At 42.0% G+C, this 18,615-nt stretch overlaps 1 protein-coding gene across 1 annotated transcript in view; it reads left to right on the forward strand.

Moving 5' to 3' along the window:
• cubn (cubilin (intrinsic factor-cobalamin receptor)) overlaps nt 1-18,615 on the forward strand; it is a gene marked incomplete at its 5' end in the record, with an annotated part of 87,812 nt that overhangs the window by 42,757 nt on the left and 26,440 nt on the right. Inside the window, 15 exons of the mRNA XM_079181240.1 lie at nt 1,918-2,074; nt 2,813-2,929; nt 3,051-3,161; nt 3,443-3,571; nt 3,960-4,092; nt 5,386-5,591; nt 6,346-6,527; nt 7,150-7,342; nt 8,171-8,368; nt 8,613-8,759; nt 10,508-10,698; nt 16,006-16,174; nt 17,077-17,251; nt 17,744-17,922; nt 18,307-18,516. Coding sequence (XP_079037366.1) covers nt 1,918-2,074; nt 2,813-2,929; nt 3,051-3,161; nt 3,443-3,571; nt 3,960-4,092; nt 5,386-5,591; nt 6,346-6,527; nt 7,150-7,342; nt 8,171-8,368; nt 8,613-8,759; nt 10,508-10,698; nt 16,006-16,174; nt 17,077-17,251; nt 17,744-17,922; nt 18,307-18,516 — 2,497 coding nt within the window. The remainder of the gene's footprint in view (nt 1-1,917; nt 2,075-2,812; nt 2,930-3,050; nt 3,162-3,442; nt 3,572-3,959; nt 4,093-5,385; nt 5,592-6,345; nt 6,528-7,149; nt 7,343-8,170; nt 8,369-8,612; nt 8,760-10,507; nt 10,699-16,005; nt 16,175-17,076; nt 17,252-17,743; nt 17,923-18,306; nt 18,517-18,615) is intronic.

Raw genomic sequence — 18,615 nt, forward strand, 5'->3', positions numbered from 1 at the left:
GTCAGCTGCGCCCGCCTGACTGATAAAATCACAGAGCTGAAAGAAGAATATTCACTCTCTAGATCCAGGATGCCGAGAAGCTCATGGACACCATCATCTTCGGTCCAGCACAAACCGACACAACCAGCGACCGTGTGCATGATGCCACGTCCCTGAAGATTCCTGGCTACAGTTCGGGGCTAAGCCTAAAGCCCTGGTCAGCTCCACTACATCCAACACGAGTCCTAGTCCCTGGTCCGTGCTCGCAGCAGCTGGAGAGGGAGGCATCCTTCCTCTCGTACCAGGGCTCGCTCCATACCGCTCTTTACACCAGCACTGCGGCAAGCTCCTGTCCCTTTTCACTCAGTCCTTCCCCGTACACTCCGCCACCACTGACAACAACCTTGATATGATCTGTCTCACTGAAACTTGGCATGCCCAAAAACGGGGCCTGAAAGAGGTGTGCGCCACTTCCCACGCAAACGTTGTGATCTATAAAAACACGGGAGAATGTGCGCACCTGTATGGAAACTCTGACCCATGTGTACGAACATTTTGGAAATGCAGAATGTGAGGTGGTGAATTGAAGCCAGACTGTAGAAATGAAATGTGTGAGGCATCATGACATTACAGTAATGATACTTCTCACATTTGATTTTGATTTGGGATTTATACGAGGCAGAGGCAGGTGTACCCGTGGTTTTATAAGTCTGATTTTTTGTTGGCTCACGCCATTTTTGGCTATTGTGTGCACGTGCACTTTTAGTATTGATCCTACAACTGTTTTATAAATGAGACCCCTGGACTACTATGCACACAACCAAACCACCTACTGGACATCTTTACCTGGACAAACCATGCCCTGATGGCTGTGGTGGTGAAATTGCCGCTCTTCACCGGCAACACATAAAAACCAGTCTGACTACCATCCAAACTACATCCTCATTTGATCAGCTGACATTCAAACTGGTCATTTCAATTATCTACCGCCCCCCCAAACCCAACCCTGCCTTCCTCTCCGACCTATCTGAATTCCTTATACAGCTCTGCTCCATCTCACCTTCCATCCTGCTGCTCTGTGATTTCATCATCCACATCGACTCCTCAGACTGTAAAACAGCCACAGAATTTCTGGACATGCTTCGATGCTTCAACTTCACTCAACACATCAATTTCCCCACCCACAACTGTGGTCACATCATGGACCTAGTCTGTTTCACTGGACTCACCATCCACCGCCTCTCCAGCTCTGACCTCACCGTCTCTGACCACCTAGCCATCATCATGGAGATCGACATCCCCATCCTAGAACCCAAACACACACACACCATCACTCTCCATAGTATCAAGTCTGTCTGCCCCTCATCTCTGTCAGCCTGTCTCACTGACAAATGATCCACCCTCTCCCCCTCCTTTAGTCCCTCCCCCTCAGACCCGGTCAACCTCGACAATAACACACTATCCTCCTCCACTTAAAACTCATCTATTTAAATCTGCTTTTTACCTGTGTTGCTATTATGTTTGTTGTTGTTTTGTTTCTTACTGTTATGTTTACTCTTTTCTTTATGTTGTAATTGCTTTTATTGTTTCTGTTTTTACCATGAAAAATGCCTTTGAGTATCTTAGCTATATGAATTGAATGTATTATTATTATTATTACTACTATTACTTGCATAACCTGGATATCATGAGGCTCCACGATTCCTATGAAAGATGGAAAAGCCATATAGTATAATCTGTGAAGATAAATTAGCAGAAGAAGCAGTTTTGACAGTTCCTGCATGAATAGTTACAGGAAAGTACATAGTTCAGATTGTGAGTGTGAATAGGTGAATGAGAGGCAAAGTGTCAAATGATTTGTTTGTGAAGGTAGAAATGTGCTTTATAGATCCCGTCCCGCATAGCTTTAATGAAACCATGTGTCTTCCCCCTCTGTAGATCTACGATGGTCCAACCATATCTTCTGCTTTGCTTGCCCGAGTGTGCGGCACCATTCTTCCTCCCTCCATCACCTCCACACAGAACACCATCTATGTTCGCTTTAGGTCCGACTTAAGTCGCAACCACCGTGGCTTCAGTGCTCGCTTCTCCCAGGGTGGGCCTCATTTATGACCTCTGTTTCTAGCTCTAGAACATGACTGATATCAAATCCATCCCATTTCACTACTCACTTATGCTATGCAAAATTCAGACTGCAAGACTTTCAAAATCTCAGACGATCTCATTTAACTCAACATAATTATAGCGTAATAATATAGTTTTGTATAAATATATGATTGTAAAACATACTTTTTATCTATAAGAATGTGCTGTTGGAGAGACATTTCTATTTAAATCCTAAATGATAGAAACTCAAACACAAAGATGAATTTAAAAAGCTTGGCAGGAGAGAAGTGAGGAGTCCCTGAGAAAGGGACAGGCAGTGAATACAGAGGTGGAGAGAGAACAACACTTTAACTCAACACTGTAGACTTTAACTCTCATTTGTTTTGTGATCATTTCAGCCTCTTCTGTATTTTCAGATTGTAGTGAGGATCATTCATTGCAATGTTTAACATGATGTCTTACCACTGATATATCATTTATGGTTTTAATACTATTGCTATTGCTCTTCAAACATCCCAAAGTGCACATATTTAGATCAAGAAAAAGTGTTTCAGAAGATATGCCCAGAACCCCCCTAATTAGCTCAGTTTTTGGACCTCTGTATACAACCATGTCTGAAAGTCAGATGCACTACCCAAGTCATCCAAGTTCAACCAGCTCAACCTGCATATTCTGGTGGCAGAGGGGTAGAAGACACTGACCATGTAATTCCATCTCTTTTCAACAGCCTGTGGTGCAACCATCATAACCAATGATGATGGTGGGGCCATTGCGTCGCCACGGTACCCAGCATCATACCCTCCCAATCAGAACTGTAGTTGGATCATCAGAGCACAAGAACCATGTGAGTTGCTTTAGTCAAGCCCTCAGACTAGAAACCTGTATTGTTGTATACATGGGGTGTACAAAATAGTGGTACAAAAGGTTTTGATATTTTTCCCTTTAACTTGTCTTTCTGTGGCCAGTTAACCATGTGACTCTGTCATTCACTGACTTTGAGTTAGAGATTAACTCCAACTGCGCCCATGATGCTGTGGAGATCCTGGATGGAGACAACTACCAGGCGCCTTCTATAGGTAATTATACTGTGTGTGTGTGTGTGTGTGTGTGTTTGTGTGAGAGAAAGAGAGAGACATAACAGACTGGGTTTGTATGCCTGCTGTGAGCTGTGTTAGATTATTTTTACCAGGGCATATTATGTTAACAATAGTCAGATAAGCTATAAGCTAACAATGTGATAACATTATTGAGCTGAATACTGAAATGAATTTGGTTGAATGTAACAAGTGGACTGCTTCTTCAATTAGAGAAACGTGTCCTTACATTCAAATTCAAATGTAATGTCAAATTTTATCAGGGCGCTACTGTGGCTTTGATGTACCTCACCCAGTGACATCCTTCAGTAACTCCATGGTGGTCAACTTCATCTCCGACAACTCCGTCTCCAGTAAAGGGTTCAGAGCCACCTACTCAGCATCCACCTCCAGTAAGACAAACCAGTACTGCTCAAAGGTCCAGCTAGATACACGTACAGTAGAACTGATCACTGCAAATGTGGGCGACTGTGGTTAAGTGGATAGCAGGGCCGACCTTCGATCAGAGGATCTGGGGTTCTGTTCCATGTTCCGGCTCCACTAGTCAAAGTGTCCTTGAGCAAGACACTTAACTAAATAAAAATACACTTAAATTGCTCCCGTAGCTGTGCCTACGGTATAGAAATGTGATATAATCTGACTGTAAGTCGGTTTGGATAAAAGCTTAATGTAATGTAATGCAAATCCAAAATCATTCTGTGATGATTCTGTTCTCATGCACACTCATTGATACTGACAGAACGTCCAGGAAAAGTAATTATTGTCACCTCTTCCGCTCAGGTTGTGGAGGAGATCTGGTGATGGAGAGTGGTGCGTTTAACAGTCCAAACTATCCAGATGCTTATCCGCCTAATGTGGAGTGTGTGTGGACCATCAGGAGCTCCCCAGGGAACCGCCTCCAGCTATCATTCATGTTAGTCAATTTGAGCATCTCTGATCTAATCTTCTGCTTTGAAATGACTGAAGTCCCGGTCATAACAAGTGATCCTGTACCCCTGACTCTGCTCTGTGAAAGATGTCATTGATCTTTTGCTGGTTGTCCGTTGATTTTGTTGTTGTCATATTGTTGATCAGACCCCTTATTCTTGCAGTGAGATGTAGGGTGACATACTCTTATGGTTGTTCTTAAAGGCTTGAGTACATTAAGAATAATAATTTGAAAAGTTAGTAAAACAAAACAAAAACAGTTTTACTGTTTTCATCAGCTACATAACAGTGAAAAACCGCCATTTCAGAAGTTGTTATTGTACAGTGTTATTGCTGAACCGAGTAAAAGCAGAACTACTAGATGGTTAAGTTCAGATATAATGCTGAAAATGGTTTTGTTTAGCCTACATGTTTGTTGAAGGTTAAATAAAAGTAGTGTGTCGTTAAGGTTAGGGTACCTACACTGATAGCCATAAGAGAGTATGTGTGTGTGTTCAGTGTAGAGCTCAAGTGATCAACACTTTCTCAGTCCTAACTCGTCAAATACCGTTTTGTCAGTCCTCCTAAGATTCGAACTGTGACACTCTAGGTCCCCCTCTAGCATCAGTTTTGGACGTGTCAGGGACTGCGTGTCAGTTTCCACCTGTAACATGCAGAGTCCTTCCATCCATTTACTCTCCGCTTTTCTGGGGGCGGGTCATATGAGCAGCAGGCTTAGGAGGGTATTCCAGATGTCCCTCTCCCCAGCAACACTTTCCAGCTCTTCCTGCAGAACCCCGAGCTGTTCCCAGACCAGATATACAATCATTCCAGCGTGTTCTAGGTCTACCCTTCTTACCAGCTGGATGTGCCCTGAAAACCTCTAAAGGTCAATTTGGCGCTCAGGGGCACTGACCAAAGCATCTGCATTTGATGAGTTGGGAGTAAGAATGGGTTGGAGTGATATGTGTTGGCCAACATTCAACATCATAGTGTTTCCTTAATTTCTCCGGACTTGACATATTAATACTGGCTGCTATTGCTTAAAAGAGCCAACAGAGCCAACATCTTATTTTACATTGACCTTAAGAATATTTGGACATTTTATTGGGTAATATGAATTTATAAACCCGAACATAGTATAAACTAACTAACCCGGATAGTGAAGATAACTGGTGCACATTCCCATGTTTCAAACCTTTTAGTTTTTTGCACCTATAATTAATCTATGGCTATGTTTGGCATTTAGAGAATACTTCATTATTCAATAGCAATAACAATCTTCTTGTGTTTTGTTTAGTATCTTTCACCTGCAGGGAGACTCTGAATGTCAAAATGACTACTTGGAAATCAGAGAGGGCACCTCCACAGGGCCTCTGGTTGATCGCTTCTGTGGAAATTCGCTGCCCTCTAACTACACATCTGTGATTGGTCACATCTTGTGGGTTAAGTTTGTCTCAGATGCATCGATAAGTGGAGCAGGATTCAGAGCCACCTTCTCACACTGTGAGTGTATCTGCCTGTCTGACTGTCTGTCTGTCTATCCATGGCTAATCTCGCATACTACTGGACCCACCAACCTAATATTGTTTGTGCACAGTTATGACTGTATGCTTGAGGTCATAATTGCTGTGATTTAGAAAAAAATATTTTATTGACTGTTCTATATCGTTATTGCCTGTTGACTCCTCAGGGCCGCAAAGTGAGAGTTATAAATCCAACTACTGTTTCTATGAATTATGGATGACCACCACAGATGGTGTCTAATACCTGGATATCAATCACCTGTCTGCGCAACAGAGACCTTTTTCTAACAAAGTCTCACATTAGACCTGGTTGACACAAGCGACTAGATAAAAGACCCTAACCACTGTACCCATCCAAAAACTATTTAATAATTAGGTGTTACGTCACACACCCAAGTCACGGCAACTCAGAAACACTGGTGGAATGCACTCTGGTTCACGGGAAACCCCACCTAGGTCTGGCTACTCACGGTTATGAACACAGGTGAAATATACTGTTTATTTTCAAATAGAAATATAAGTCGCTTGCTTTGAGATTACCACTGCGGTTTTAGAGTAGTGAATGGATGCTAGAAATACCATACTGATGTAATTGTCTCAATGCATGTAAGTTGTGTTGTGTACACCTCTGCTTATTCATCAGTTGAGTTATGTGAGGTCTGACAGATTAAGAAAAGAAGAAAACTGAGGGAGGAAATGAGAAATCTAACTTTGACTTCCTCGCTCTTTGTTAGTGTATGGTAATGATCTGGTGGGGGAGTTCGGTCAGATAGCATCCCCGCTATATCCCAGAACCTACCCCAATAATGCCCACTACCGCTGGACCGTAACTGTGGAGGGAGACAGCTACATCCAGATCCGCTTTTTGGACATGGACATAGAGGACCTGTATGACTGCAACTACGACCATCTCAAAGTAAGATTGAGTGTGCTGTGAGATCATATTTATATCCAAGAGTCAACCTATTACAACAGACTGAACGTCAAGGTGCAAATCAAAGGTTTTTCAGATGATGAGATACATAACATAAAAAATAATGACACATCAGTCTAGCGTCAACTCCAACCATTTAAACGTAGCAGTTTATATTTTTCACTAATTCACAACATCTTAATTGACCTACCTATGTTGTGGCAGTCTGCTGGTATATTTATTGTCCTTCCATTCCAAAAGTAAAGTAAAGTAAGCACGAGCGGAAGTGGATGAGCCCGGTTAAAGAGTAACTGCCTGTCAGAGACACTCTAGTAAAGCAAACTCATCCACATCGAGGCAGGGAATGTGGGGGAATTTTGACAGGGTTAATGCAGAAACAATCTGAGTAGAGCACACAGAAGCAGCCTGTGAGGGGTGTGAGGAAAAAAGCTAATAACTAAATATTTTAGAGCAAGCATACAGTTTGAGCAGTATACAGGGTGTATAGGACAGGAGAGAGAACATAGCTCTGGTGAGAGCCAGGTGGTGATGACAGCCCAGGCAGATGTAAATTGAGATGACACAAAATCATCTATTCTGTCCTCAATCCTGTTTTTCTCTCCAGATATTTGATGGCCCCAGCATTCATTATTACTCCATTGGAACATTCTGTGGTTTGGCGCTGCCCCCTCCCCTAAGAAGTTCCGCAAGCACTATCACCCTGCAGTTCACAACGGATTCAGTGGTGGGAGGACGAGGTTTCCTCGCAGAATGGACGTCTGTCCAGGACTCTGGACCACCACCCACTATCACACCAGGTCAGGCAGTTTGAGCCCTTTGAGCCCTTTTACAAAAAACACACAACATATAATACACACATACTATATGCAACTGCACATTCAAAACAAAGTAGAGGAAAATTAGAAGGAATTAAGGTTAGCGCAGACTTAACTTCTGCATTAGCAATGTAGACCTAGTACTCAGTGCTACTTAGCATGTGTACACACTATCCATGTTACATTTGTTGTTTTTAGCCTGATGTTGTGCCCTAGAGAATTCATGCTAATTTTACTGAATGTATACATCTGTGTGGATAGACTGCAGCAATGACATATATGCTTTGCACCACATCATTAATGTAGCATCAGACAACTATTGTCTATGCAAAGATAGATAGACAGGAGAGAGTGAAGTCTCTCTCCCTCTGTGTGTGCTGTTATCAGAGCTTCTCACATGGGGCCTAATGATGGGTTAAGCCAAGTACCAAGGGCATAGAGAATGACAGACCAATAATTCAAAAGGTTGGACACCTTGGCCTCCCGCTAATTTTAATCTTAAACAGCATACTTAGCTGTTTACGTTAATGTAATTTTCCCCCTTTGTTTCTTTTTCTTGTTTTGGTTATAGTGGGACTGCAATATATGCTAAGGAATTTGTAGACATAATTTGATGATGTGTATGCATTGTTTTTTTGGACTGAATAAAATAATTCATGAACTGAAAATAATGATATCATAACCAATTCACGGTGAACCAAAGGATGTTTCTATAACTATGATTGTATGTTCATACTTTAACAGTATAGCATGTGAACCAACTGAATGAACCTGTGTATTTCTTTCTCTGTGTGTGTGTGTGTATGTCAGGTGCTTGTGGTGGAGTGCTAATGACGGGAGAGACTCCTGGCTTCCTCTTTTCTCCTGGCTGGCCGGAAAGCTACGCTCCTTACCAGGAGTGTACCTGGTTGATACGTTCACCAGACTCAACTGTAGAGTTTAACCTCTTGTCTTTGGAGATAGAGGACTACCCCTCCTGCTATTTTGACAGCCTTGTCATCAGAGACGGTAAACCATTAGTGACACCCCACAGGATAAGACGGTGATGAAAAAATAACTAAGCCTTTTGCACTGTAGGTAGCAAAATCTCAAATCCTTCAGCCTTTGATGATAAAACCATTTCCATAAAAGACCATGAACCACACTTGAAGGGGTCGCTCTTTTTTTTTGTGACAGCACACACTGTTGAGTTAGGTCTGTTTGCTCCTCTGGACATCTTATGATTGATTCCCTTTTGTATGTGTGTTCTCAGGTGGGAGTAGTCTATCCCCCGTGCTGGCCACTGTGTGTGGTCGGGATCTTCCAGCTTCTCTCCACTCAACAGGAGACTCCATGTTCATCCACTTCTCCTCAGACGGCAGTGTCAGTGGCCGAGGCTTTAATGCCTCCTACTCTAGAGGTCATAGGCTATACCAGAAGCAAATGAATGAACTATATATATTTGTGACACATATGCAGTCCATGCTATTGTTTTGGTTCAAGCATTTTGACACACAGTCAGAAGAGATGGATTCATAGAGAAAACAAATATGCCTTTCAGTGCAGTGCCATTCTCTTGTCATGATTTTGGGGTTGCCAGGCAACCAGCTGGGACTGCAGGAAGTCACTGGCACTTAAGAATTAGTTCCAGCTCCCTCATCTACTAATAAGAATACAACTTTTCATGGATTAAACAAAGATATGATTGGACGGAGCCAGCTTAGCTATTTTGCCCTTGTTGCCTGGACACTAGGAGAGACTCCAGGTCCTGCCATAGCAATAGATTAGCACATAACCATCTATTCAAATTGTATTTTTACACCTCATTTGAATACAACATATTTTTATTAGTGAGCTTTAAAGGTTTAAGCTACCTGCCTCATGACGGTTAGTCTTATAAATTAGTCTCAGACAATCTCCAAGGTTTCGTTGCTAAAACTGGTGGAAACCGAAGTATTTACGGCAGCCCTCGTAGCAGAAACACCTGCACAAAACTGTTGTTGCTGTAGATGCTCTCCTAACGTGCTAGCAGACACAGACGGTCCACTCACTGTTGCCGCCGTTCAAAGGAGCTCTCCTCCTGCCAGTAAATGGCTCCAGAATGTGACTCGGGGTCGCAGATTATATTCCTCCAGAATCTCCAGCTCCCTCCATTGTCTTCGCCATAGAGAGTCCGACGAGACTTTGACCAATAACCCCGGTGCGTCCCCATTGCTTGTAGATACAAGGTTGTGATTGGCCTGTTCGAATCAAGTATATGTAAGGGACGACAGTCTGGTTGCGGCCGTTCTTGTAAAAACGTATAAATATTTGTAAATCCCCAGACATTCAGTATTTACCCAGCAGGCATGATAACCAATCAATTAATTTAGCATTAAATAAATACATAGCTGAACAAATCACGCTTAACATTTAGCAAACAATAGACGCTGTATATAAGTACACAGTGCACCATAAGTCTCTAATTTTCACAGTCAATGAGGTGCTATAGATGATGAAGAGATGTACTGTATCTCCAGCGAGGAAAATAGTGATGTGGAGCGCTCAATTTGATAAATTTATCAAACAAGAATTATACTCCGTGATCCCTCTGCCTCACTCCCCACCGCTGGGAGGAGAGTGGGCACCAGCTTTGGAGACAGACCATTGTGTGTAGCACCTGGAATCTCCCAGCCAGTGCCATTCTATGCACCTCTGTCTCAGGAGTGTCTGTCGGCTCTCTACCTGACTGTATTCTCCAAGCAGTGGTGAGCAGAGACCTAACTCACTGTTCTGCTTATTTTCTGTAACCATTGTCACCTCTGCATTAAAAACATGGTGGATTAGCAAGCTAACGTTAACTAGCTAACTAGCCAACCCCTAAATGAGTAAAATTTAACAACTAAATGCTTCATCTACACACTCTTGTCAAAGATAATCAGTCTACAACAGTGATTAACCAGATGTTGTGATGTTGCAATGACTTAACTTTAAGAAAAATGAACAGAAAATCATCCGACGATAGACGTGACTGGGTGTGTCTTAGCCCCCCCTCACAGTTTTGACCGTAATTATAATTTTTTTCACGTATAGAGGCATTTTTTCAATTTCGATGCTAGAGGCACTTCGGCCAAAACTGGGGTTTAGTTACTCTTTTGTAATACTAATCATAATGTCCTGTTTTTTTAGGTTGTGGGGGCCTCTTGCATGTAGACAGGGGCGTGCTGAGTAGTCCCCGCTACCCCCAGAACTACCTGCCTGGTCTGGACTGTAGCTGGCATGTAATGGTGACGCCTGGCTTCAGGGTTTCTGTCACCTTCCAAAGTCCCTTCCAGATTCAAGGCTATGGAACTGGATGCAGCTCAGGAGACTACCTTGAGGTAAACAACATAAAGATAGCAATATATAAAAGTGCAAAACCAGATTCATACTACTATAAGTGTCACTTTAGTTTGGGAATTTAGCATCAATTTAAGATTTTCAGTTGGTTACAAGTCCAGTTACTGGGACTATGAACACATAATTCCCCACACAATCAGACTTTTCCTATGTTCCTTAACAAAGACATTAACCTTGTGTCAGATGTCTGTGCGGAATTCCAAGCAAGAGCTATACTTATCTAGGCTATATAAAGGCGCTCAGATAGAAATTCTGTTATACTTGTGTGTTTTGGTGTGCATTCAGAATCCACTTGCCAACAGGAGTTGGGAGGTGGATTTATGGTTGCCCATAACACCCTTCTCTGTAAAAGTGCGTCAAAATATGTGTATCTCGAAGAAGCATAATTCCAGATTGGTTGGTGTGCCAGGTTTTTCCAACTCATTGGGTCACATGTTGACGTCACATGAGGGTCATTGAAGTACATTATCATGTGTTAAAGTGGAACTCTATATCATCAGACTTCTTTTTCAACCAGAGGAGTCGCCCCCTGATGGCCAGTGGAACGAATGCAGGTTTAAGGCACTTCCGCATTGGCTTCACTTTTCAGATCTGGAGGATACCGCCTGGTCCCTTCATACAATCCTGAAAACGCATGTCACATGATCATTCAAGTGCACTGGTTATGTGAACAAAGAAAAGCAGATTGTCTACTATTGTTGGTTGCTTAGTTCAACAAAACTTCCTTTAAAGTTTTGTATGGTACTTGAGATATTCCTCTATCGTTCCCACAAACACTTAAACACATCACACATCAAATTAACTACAGATTATGGGTCAATAAATTTGGTCAATGCACGTTTCTCACTTGTTTCTTCGGTTTCGTTGACGTCTGTTCTCACACTCGTAGCTCTCCCGGGTGGCTGGAAGACCCTGTCGTACTAGAGATCGGCCTTTATGCTTTTGTTTCTTCACAAAATAATCCTCGAAAACATTGTGGTGGAAAATTATTTTACCCGCTGTTGAGTCTTTTTAAGCTGAAATGAAGAATATCGTGAAACAGAACTTGTCTTTTAAATTATTTATTCTTGCAAGAAGAAGCACATGCAGAGTCACAATTAGTCTGTCTCCAGCGATAAAGTGAGCCTCGTATCGAACGGTTCAATACGAATACGTGTATTGTTACACCCCTAATAACCTGTAGCTGTAGCGTCATAATGAGGTTATTCGGAGGTGGCTCAACTGTAGTAGGAAAGCATTGAAGGCCCAGGTATAAAACACACGGCCCACCACTGATATCCTGGTTTAGCTAACTGTCTCAGACACGTGTATATAAACACGGTCTCTATTGTCTACAGTTATATAGAGAGTGATCAAGGGTGGGGGCCTACTTGAACATCCTGTTTCAGGCTGTGAAGGCCATGGCAGTAAAATAAGTGCTTTATCTGTGTAACAACAGACACACAGATTGTGTTATTGTTTGCACAATAACAAGTTATAAAACAGTTTACTTATAAGAATATAAAATACTCATAAAAATATAATATTGACATTACCCAACAGCAAGCATGTACGCTAACACAAAGGGTGAAGGTCTACTGAGTTCAGAGCAAAAGTACAAACACTTACGCATTTGCATACTATACTTAAGTAGAAATATATACTAAGTAGAAGTTTACCATTACAACATAAGGAAAGTCCTCTGTTTTATGTCCATCTCCCTGCTCAAAGCCACAAAGCGTGACTTGAAACATCTGCTCTGTAGGGCTGATTACTCTGCTGGATATGCCACTCTCAAATCACTCCAATAATAGCTTGCCTTCTGTGCATGGAGCAGTGGTGCCTTCTCTGCTGGCCTAAACAGAATCACAAAGTTATAGCTATTTTAAAATGTAATAATTTTTCATAAATACACTACCTGTATTCTAAATATTTTTCCCATTAGCTTATTATATCATTGCACAGCTACTGTCTTCCTCTGTTGCTCTGCTTCCAGCCTGCAGCGTTGCTTCCAGTGCAGCTTGTTTTAAGTAGAGCTTTTATCCAATCAGATTTCGCCTCTATGTCTCTAGGTAAGAAGAGAGGCCCAAGGCCCGCTAGGTAGACTTTGCAGTTTAAGTAAATGGGGACGATATTGTTGATTGTCATAGTGTTCAACCAATCAGATTTTTAGTTTGACGTGTTGGGCGTATTCTTTGACATGTCAGAGCTGTCTAGATGGCCTACATTAACGTGCAGCTCAGCATTAACGTGCGGCGTGATTGGTCAGTGGGCTAGCGTGACTGTTGTGAAGCTGAAGCTAACTAGCAGAACGTAGTAGTCGGTTTGGGTATATCTTTCAACAGTTCAAGTTGAAAGATATTTAAGAAGTTATGACATTGACATGACATTTTTAGCATTTTGCTTGGTGTAGATTCTTTTTTTTTTACCAAGCTTTTTTTTTTTAACACTCAATGGCTGAAGGAGGAGAAACGGATTTCTCGAGATAGACATTTAAAAAAAAGCTGGACATCAGCCCTGACCCAGCCAGGAAAAGGATTTGTGCGCCACTTTCACTCCAGCAACTACGAACGGTATTCCTGGCTGACAGCGTCGGAGAAGTGTTGCACATTTTATGACTGGGAATACGTTTTATTTGCGACTGAGCATCTTGGTGTTTGGAGCTACGCTGGATTTGCTAACCAAGGCAGCAACACGACACCATAGCACGAAAGGACACTTACAAGCTACGGTGCTTTTGAAAACATTTTCAACCCGAGTGGATCTACTCAATGAACACGTTCACAGGAGGACCTCTTACTGGAACTGAACTGTACCGAGGTACTGGACAACCGCGGTATTAAACTCTTTGTAATCAAAGAAAGGAGGATGGACTTTGTCTTTAAATAGTGAACAGCAGCTTTGGTAAGTGAACTGCTTTTGTTTTACATCTGCAGTAGCATTACTACTGTGTTAATTTGTCTATGGTGTCATTTTTATGATATGGTTAATATTGTTCCCACTGATGTGAATAATATTTGAATGGCTTTTAGCACCGCAGTGTTGCTGGATTGATTTGTCATGCTTTGTTGTCATATAAATATATGTGACTGGTTCTTGTGAGTTTGTTCTTGTCATTGTGTTAACTACGTTGATTTTGACTATATGCATTGTCCGTTAATGACTAAGCATCCCGTCATGTGCGTATTCATGTATCTGCACTCTGCAGTTGGTGTATCTGTAGGTGTTGTGGAGAATTTAAGAATTAGAAGCATTATTTAGTAGAATTTATAGCACCCCTAGTGGTGAATGAAATTGTCACAATGATGAGAATGTAAATTATGTTAAGAGTCACAATATATTTACTTATGGAATGTAATATAGGTTTACAGGATGTTTACTTATAGAAGATATTATATGTTTGCAATAAGTTTACTTGTAGGAGTCTTTTAACATAATCATTGGAAGTGTTGAACCAAAGTACAGTCACATAGGTTGGGGGGTTCTGAGCCATGAGGCAGAGACATCAAAGGGGACACAGAGGTGCTGGACAAATGGCCAAGGAAGGAGGAGGAGAACCGGAGACAACTGATGAGGAGCAGACGGTCATAAAACAACAGAGAGGACTCCTGGGTAACACCATGCGGCCGCAGGACAGAGGGCAGGTCAGAGGTGATGTCAGAGGTGATGTCACAAGGGGTCCAGCCATTGAGATGAGCAGTGGATCGATGAAGGAGGCGTCAGAGCGATTGGAAGCCAATCACTGACCCCAGAAGACGGCCTTTGTGTTTTACGACAGATTTCGGACACTTTCCGACCATCAAAGGACATAAAAGGACTGTTTGCGAGGACGTGCGCCAGGCCATGGTAGTTCGCTTTGCAGGATCCGACTTGGTCGGGCCTGTGAGTGGAGTTGCACGTGGTCTCTGCTCTCGAGATGCATACTATCGATAGTGTATTATATATTGTAATTGTCATCATCAGTTTACAGTCGTCATTGTTTAATTAAATACTGTTTTGAATTTGGACCGGAACGAGTTACTTTATGATGCGCCTGCGCAGAAAGAAGTAAACACAGCAGCAGCCTTGCGATTCCTCCACTAGCTTCAGCCTCAACAGTGTTGAGCCTCATTTATACACAAAACAAATAATAGCCTGCAGGGTTAGGGTCGGATATTTGGTTCTCTGTTTGGGCTTTTGTCTTCTTTTACAAAGCAGGAATTATGGTCTGGAGAAATGCGGATTGTGTGGCGGTTGCTTTAGCCCTGTTTCTCCACTGCGGGGAGAGTTTTCAACATGTGTGCTGCTGTTGGTTTTCCTGCTAAGCTAGTTTAGCATAGTGCGCCTCCCAGAGCACACGTGCCTAACCAGAGTACAATGTTGTTCATCCGTGGTCGGCGTGTCAGACAGCACATTGTCTGTTTCGTTGTGTGGGCTGCCAGGTTGAGCGCAGTGGCTCCACCGAGAGAACATTATATTTCCCACAATTTAAGCTTCTGCATTTTCCAAATGCACCAGTATTATTCAAACGTATTGTTTGATTCATAATGCGTACCGAACCGTGAGCCTCGTATCGAACGGTTCGATACGAATACGTGTATTGTTACACCCCTAATAACCTGTAGCTGTAGCGTCATAATGAGGTTATTCGGAGGTGGCTCAACTGTAGTAGGAAAGCATTGAAGGCCCAGGTATAAAACACACGGCCCACCACTGATATCCTGGTTTAGCTAACTGTCTCAGACACGTGTATATAAACACGGTCTCTATTGTCTCTTGCCATTTGGAGTCTCGCGCCATTTTTTAGTCTTGCCTGGCCACGTGCAAGACTATCCCCTCCATTTTGATAGTCCTAGCTTCCACGTGTAGTTCCATGTGGCATGGCCATGTTTTAGATTACATCCGCCTCCACCATTGTCTAAGCAGTTTCTCGCTCCCCCCCCCCCCCGACACACAACCACATACATGCACACACACACACACACCACAGATTTGTTTGTTGATGTTAGATAGTAGGCTTATAATTGGATAATAGTTTTTGTTAGCTTTGGATATTATTTGATCTGATCATTTATTATTGGAATTTGATAAACTCTGTTTTATGTTAAAGTGCAGCTTTCTGTGATTACTTTGTGCATGGTATTTTGATAATAACTGGATATTGTGGCTTGTGCTCAAATTCAAACCTTCACTGTTCTCAGGGTAGTGCCCCGTTATTATTAATAATTATTATTTAATTCTATTGATGTCAATAATTTAGTTTTCATATTTGCTGATAACCAACAGTTGGTTTATTGTTTGTTATCACTCACTCGCTGCTGTCTCCACAGCTCAGGAATGGTCCAGATGGTTCAGCTCCACTACTGGGGGGACGTCTCTGTGGTTCAAGTCCGCCATCTCTCTTCCAGACTACTGACAACCACCTCTTTATTCACTTTGCATCTGATGCCACCAATGAGGCCAGTGGCTTTAAGCTGACCTTTGAAGCCCACAGTCAGGGTATAACTACCACTCTTTTTTCTATTGTCTCTGTCTCAATAGAATTCATTACAACATCAACATGGTTGGTGTTTGTACAGCAGTGTCAAATAATGCCAACAAGTAATCGATGACTTTATCAGTGACCAAGGAATTACAACAGTGTTATTATTGTAATTGTTTGATAGTTGATAGTTACAGTTCAGGGGGTTGAATTGAAAAGTGCAAGTATAGATTGGTTGATAGACAAGGGTGGAGTGGCCATCAGGATCCCAGGAGGTTTCCTGGTGGGCCTCTACATAAATTGGGCCAGTATCACAAAATGATAGGGTTGTGCAAGCTAGATTTTATAAATGATCCAACCTAAAATCACAGGCCTGTGTTTGAACTCTTTTCCAATTAAAGTAGCTAGCAGCACTAGCTCCAAAAGTCTCTAAATGTAGTGAGAAACTCTCCAAGTAGGTAACACCACTCCCCCAAATAATCATTGTGAACGACCAACAACCAACATAGCTATTGTTGGTACTCACAGCCAGAAGATAGAGGCTTGTGAAGGACTTAGGTGACACGCAATGAGTGCCCAAACAAAGTGCACCCAGGTAGACAGGCGGGTAGACAGGCAGGTACGTAGGGAGACAGGTAGGTAGAGAGGTAGGTACGTAAAAAGGTAGACAGGTAGGTCGGCCGTCTAATCACTTAATTCAGGCCAAATCTAATAATTGGAAGGGCTTACTTTACTACTACTACCTGCGACAGACACAGATTTTCTTTTTTTTATCAGAGCATTTTATTTATTTATTGCTGTTGGGATGTAAAGATAATTGCTTTAATTATTATATTTGCTATCAAGGATCGGAGGATATGGACATGCCTGTATTAATGCTGGTCAATTGCATATTGATATTCTTTCTCTCTTTCTGCAGCATGTGGAGGCTTCATTGAGCTGAATGATAATGATACTCCAGGGTACATCACTTCGCCTAACTATCCTCAGAACTACCCCCAGAACATTGACTGTATCTGGGTCATAACTGTGCCAAATGGAGAAGCTGTCCAAATTGACTTTGAGGAAGAATTCTACATTGAGACCACAGACAGGTAGAGCTGCTACTTTCTCTTCAGGCTGTTTTTTGGTTATCTTTACATTTATTTGTGTTTAATGCAGTGTGTATTAGTGTACTGTATCTGGAGACTCAACTACCTTTTCTATGTGCTTTTCTCAAGTCTCATGAAATTATTCATTCATTTATTAATATTAATTTATTAATAGATGCAATGAAATTAAGTTGTTCTCCTCAACCCCTTTCATAAAATTAGCATCATTTTGATATGAGTTCAAACCCTTAAATAAAATATACTTAAATACATGTGACAACTTGACAACTCTGGCTGGTGGGGTCTTGACGGTTTGCAGACCTAAAATAAGTCAGATATTGTTCGAGAAAGGCTATCCTTGAACCTGAACTTTCAATAGGGGAATATTTTACTGAGAAATTTAAAAACAATGATCATTATTATACTATTTTTGTTTCTTATTCCATCATTTTCTGACAATGGGGGATCATGGCCTTCCATTCATGTTTTCCCCAGATGTCTGTATGACTACTTGGAGCTGCGTGATGGCTCAACTACCAACACCGGCTTAATTTCCCGCCTCTGTGGAAACACCCGACCATCTACCCAACATTCAACAGGTTCCTCCATGCTGCTCAGGTTTCGCACTGACACCAGCGTCACGCACAAAGGCTTCAAGGCAAAGTACTCCATAGGTAGGCAAATAGAGCCCTTGGTTTTCTGATATTGTTCTAGTTCTAATTATGTAGAAGTTGACACAGATCTAACAAGCTCAAATCATACTGTATCCTATATAAGTACAAAAACACATACACTCAATGTTAATTTCAGACTTTGATGTGTTTGAAAATACATCACTTCAATTATCATCGCAGCACAAGTGTTTGTGATACTGTGGTGTCAAAGAGAGAGGAAACTTTTCAAATCCTACATGCAAGGTTTAACAGATTTTAAGTTGTACTAATTTTCCTCTTTTTAAAACATGGGAAACATTGAGATGCAGTGAAAATGACGTAGTCATTACAGAATTTTAAAAGAAAAATGTGCCTAACAAATTGTATATCTCCAATCCCTCACAGCAACATGTGGAGGTACCTACATAGGTCAGAGGGGTACGATCCACAGCCCTGGCTTCCCGGAATCCAACTATCCTGACAGCTCCAGTTGTGAGTGGTACCTGGAGGGGCCCACAGGGCACTACCTCACCCTTAGCTATGGGAACTTCAGCCTGTGGACCACAACAGGATGCTCTGCTGACTATGTGGAGATCAGAGAGTACAATGCCTCAGGTGAGAAAATGCGTGGATCGGTTAGATCCTCTTTTATGTTGTCAGTGCCACCATCAGAGTCATCTATTCAAAAAAACTATAATAACATGATTGTCTGTT

Source organism: Pholis gunnellus, assembly GCF_910591455.1.
Source record: "Pholis gunnellus genome assembly, chromosome: 20".
NCBI classification, from domain to species: domain Eukaryota; kingdom Metazoa; phylum Chordata; class Actinopteri; order Perciformes; family Pholidae; genus Pholis; species Pholis gunnellus.